This window comes from Gossypium hirsutum, chromosome D04 (assembly GCF_007990345.1).
Source record: "Gossypium hirsutum isolate 1008001.06 chromosome D04, Gossypium_hirsutum_v2.1, whole genome shotgun sequence".
In the NCBI taxonomy this organism is placed as follows: domain Eukaryota; kingdom Viridiplantae; phylum Streptophyta; class Magnoliopsida; order Malvales; family Malvaceae; genus Gossypium; species Gossypium hirsutum.
Genome location: NC_053440.1, coordinates 48,959,450 through 48,963,677, shown reverse-complemented (window position 1 = coordinate 48,963,677; position 4,228 = coordinate 48,959,450). Strand labels below are relative to the sequence as shown.

The following is a 4,228-nucleotide window of genomic DNA, read 5'->3' as shown; positions in this document are numbered from 1 at the left end:
ATTTTGTTCGCTTAGAAAGGCTTCCCCTTGGGCCTTGACGCGGAAAGAGGTCCATTTCCCGGTAACCGAACAGAGACCGGGAAGGGTTCTTAAATCGTAGCTATAAAATGTACTTACCTTCTACCAACAGATACTATGCCTATCGGCTATCGCACTTGAAGCTTGTAGGACAAGCCTCGGCATTTCCATCATAATCGAACTGTGCTCGGAAATTGCTTACAACAATGGAAATGGACATCGATAGCGCCTGTAAACCCAAAGGTAGGTATTCCCCTTTTCCCGGTCCTATGATTCGATCCTACTCTCAGGTTGTATCATCGTACTCATTACTAAACTTATCCGTGTGTGCGCCCTTCTCTTCTTTGAAAAAGATGAAGAAGAAAAGGCAAAGGGGAAGCCAATCGCGGCGATTTTGGTGGGCGCACCAGGAAGCGGCAAGTCCACTTTCTGCGAGAACGTCATGCGGGGCTCTTCACGTCCCTGGGTTCGCGTCTGCCAGGTTTCTCTCTTTCTCTCATTAACGGAAATCCGGTGTTTTGAGTGGAAATTTATGTGATGTTTTGACTCTTGATCCTGCTATTTTAAGAACAATGAATTGGAGCTGCTAGCAAGTGAGGTGTTTAAAATGTTAAAGAAAAGATCGATTTATTTACGCTTGCAGGATACTATTAATAATGGAAAAAGTGGGACAAAGCCACAGTGCTTAAAGAGTGCAGCCGCTTCATTGAAAGAGGGCAAGAGTGTGTTTATTGATAGATGCAACTTAGATAAAGAGCAGCGGGTTGATTTTGTAAGTCTTGGTGGTCCAGAAGTGGAAGTGCATGCTGTTGTGCTTGATCTCCCCACCAAGCTTTCTATATCCCGTATAGTCAAACGCACTGGGCATGAGGGAAATCTGCAAGGTGGAAAAGCTGCAGCAGTTGTGAATAGAATGCTGCAAAACAAAGAATTGCCTAAGCTGAGTGAAGGGTTTTCTCGGATCACTTTTTGCCGGAACGAGACTGATGTTGATGCTGCTGTTAAAACCTACACAGCAGTCGGTCCTTTGGACACTCTTCCACATGGCTGTTTTGGTCAGAAGGATCCCAATGCCAAAACTCAACTTGGTATAATGAGGTTCTTAAAACGACCCCATGAAACTAATACTCGGGATTCTGTCCCTTCTCAACTTACTGAGGAAAAGGGTCCATGCGGCAAAACACAAGAAACTGTTTCATCATCGTCGGGCATGCCTAGTCAGAAGATAAAGGTCAGTGAAGACATGGCGCCAGGTTCTATTAGTCAGGATGAATCTGATATTCCAACTCTGGCATTTCCATCTATTTCCACTGCAGATTTCCAATTTGACCTCGAGAAGGCATCTGATGTTATTGTTGGGAAAGTAGAGGAATTTATGGATAAGCTCGGTAATGCCAGGCTTGTTTTAGTGGACTTGACTGAGAGATCAAAGATTTTGTCTTTGGTTAGGGCTAAAGCTGCAGAAAAGAAAATCGACTCCAAAAGGTTCTTTACATTTATAGGAGATATATGTCAACTTTATACAAAGGGAGGTTTGTGCTGCAATGTAATAGCTAATGCTGCCAACTGGTAAGCCTTTTGTATATATAACATACTTTTCTAATGTCTGGTAGCTAAGTGAACAAGTACGATAGAAACTTTTAGGTAGAGGAACTTTGCTAGTAGTTATTTTTCATCTTTCTGGATCCTTCGGGTTCAGTGATATAGAACACCATGTGCACTAATGCTGTAGAGCTTATCCTCCAGAATTAATAATATCTAAGAGGAAAGATCAGTTACTGGTTTTAACTATAATGTTGTGGAAGTTCATTCTGTCTACCTTGATGATGTTAACTATGAGCATACCAATGTCTGAAATCAAGGAATGAAACAATTTGTCTAACTTGATTTTAGACCCTAAAAAACCTTCCGGCAAGTTCATTCTGTCTGAAATGGAATCTTTAATCTTCCTACTTTAGGATCTCACAAATAGTTAGATCAGATATCCAATAGCTATGGAAGTATTTCTGTCAAGTGTGAATGCATATCATACCTGCTTTGTAGTAACGTGAAACATGATACTTCTCACAGATTATACATAATTTTTTTTCTATAAATGTAAACCAAGAGATTATTTTGTTCAGGCGTCTGAAGCCTGGAGGTGGAGGTGTAAATGCTGCAATTTTCAATGCTGGTGGTCCTGCCCTAGAGGCTGCAACCAAGGAGCAGGCTAGATCTCTTCTTCCCGGGAATGCCCTTGTTGTTCCTCTGCCATCAACTTCTCCTTTGTATTCTAAGGAAGGGGTGACCCATGTGATACATGTTCTTGGGCCAAATATGAACCCACGTAGACCAAATTGTCTAGACAATGACTATGTTAAAGGTTGCAAAGTTCTTGAGGATGCTTACTCATCACTGTTCAAAGGGTTTTTATCTATAGCAAATACCCAAGTTAAGGTTCCCAGGAGTAGTGGAAGTATTTTGTCAGGGCCTTCAAAACTAGAAGATGAGATTAGTGGAACTAAGACAAAAACGTGGGCTCCATGCCTTCAGGCTCTCTATAACATAGCCATGCAGCCTGAGAAGCATAACAAGCAAGTGCTGGAGGCATCTGACGATGTTGTTGTACTAAATGATATTTATCCAAAGGTAAATACCCACCATCTTCTTCCAGTCTCTCTTATGATGATTTTTCAACAAACGAAAAGTTGGATTCTTTTTCTTCCTTCTGCAGGCAAAACAGCATCTTTTGGTGTTGGCAAGAATTAAAGGTCTTGATACCTTGGCAGATGCACGCAAAGAGCACCTTCCCTTGTTAATGGCAATGCACGAAGTGGGTTTGAGATGGGTTGATAAGTTTGTAGGTGAAGATGCATCATTGGTTTTCCGCCTAGGTTATCATTCGGTATGCTAAACACCCTTCTCCTAATTTTGTTTTTGTTCACATAGTTTTTAGGTCTGATAAACGTAGATACAACTCAGTACATGATTGAGATTGTCTTGATATTGCATGCTGGTAGTCATAGTGTTTCCTAAACTCGGGCAAGTGGAACACATGTAGCATGAAGAGAGCAACCTTAGTTGAATATGCCACTAGACCTAAGATTTGACTGAATCCAGAAGCATGTGGGTTACCAAACACAAGAATCATTTGATTAGATTCACTTCAATGCAGCATCCAATTAATAGCAGTATGATGCATACATGCCAGATGCAAAGGTTGTACAAAGGCCAAAGGAAAATATAGGTTGTAATTTTGTAGATGCAAACAAAGAGATAATATCATGGCCCCAATGTATTTATGGATAAAGAACTAAATACTTATAGCAAAAATATTTTACGACAATCGTTTAACAGTTGTGAAGAAGTTTAAGAATAGCGTAGTATGGTCATCCGTATAGGAGAATCTAGCATTTTATTATGCTTCAGATTACAATCAATCTACCCATGTGTCTTGGTCCGTGTCTTGTCATCTTCAATGATTGGTGGACATTGGAATGCGCCATTTGAATCTATGGTGTGTTGCATATATCTCCTCCTGCAGGTCCCTTCAATGCGCCGACTGCACCTGCACGTTATTAGCCAAGATTTCGACTCCAAACATCTCAAGCATAAGAAGCATTGGAACTCTTTCACCACTGCATTTTTCCGTGATTCTGTAGATGTAATGGAGGAAATTAATAATCAGGGGAAAGCAACAATTCAAGATGAGAAGAGACTAATGTCAATGGAGTTGCGTTGCCACCGGTGTAGAAGTGCTCACCCTAACATTCCTAGGCTAAAATCACATATCAGCAGCTGCCAAGCTCCTTTCCCTGCAGATCTACAGAAAAAGGGTCGATTAGTGCCTGAGCAAACTAACTCTGGCCGTGACCCCTAGGTGTTTGTAAACCATGTTTCCCTCAATTTTTGCTGTATATACAATGAAAAACAGTGGTAAAAGTATCACATTTTGCTTGATTTGTCAGCCCTAGAAATGAATTTGCTCGTGGCTGACACGGAGGCGGCTCCTCATGGGGAGCCGAGGGGACCTTGCCCCCTACCACTAATCCCCAAAGATTCTGAAAAAAAAATGGTATGTTTTGAGTTGGTGATATGAATTAATCGAATATAAATTTAGTTGAAAAATAACAAAAATCATACATTGAAAGTAAACAAAGTATGTAATACTATTATGAAAGGATTTTAAACATGATATCATTTTAACCAATGATGCAATAAATTTCAGTTC

At 40.6% G+C, this 4,228-nt stretch overlaps 1 protein-coding gene across 1 annotated transcript; it reads left to right on the top strand.

Annotated features, from left to right (window-relative positions):
* On the top strand, positions 1–3,957 carry LOC121215903 (transcription factor bHLH140). The gene is made up of 6 exons (XM_041090757.1): positions 1–261; positions 372–499; positions 662–1,587; positions 2,142–2,646; positions 2,732–2,902; positions 3,542–3,957. The coding sequence occupies exons 1-6, from the start codon at positions 225–227 to the stop codon at positions 3,875–3,877; spliced, it is 2,103 nt and encodes a 700-aa protein (XP_040946691.1). The 5' UTR covers positions 1–224; the 3' UTR covers positions 3,878–3,957.
* The last annotated feature ends 271 nt before the right edge of the window (positions 3,958–4,228 follow it).

Excerpts from the sequence above, each read along its gene's own strand:
- LOC121215903 (XM_041090757.1), top strand. The coding sequence starts at position 225 with ATGGAAATGGACATCGATAGCGCCTGTAAACCCAAAG. Across the intron at positions 2,647-2,731 it reads TAAATGATATTTATCCAAAG|GCAAAACAGCATCTTTTGGT; the intron begins GTAAATACCCAC and ends TTCCTTCTGCAG. Across the intron at positions 2,903-3,541 it reads TCCGCCTAGGTTATCATTCG|GTCCCTTCAATGCGCCGACT; the intron begins GTATGCTAAACA and ends CTCCTCCTGCAG.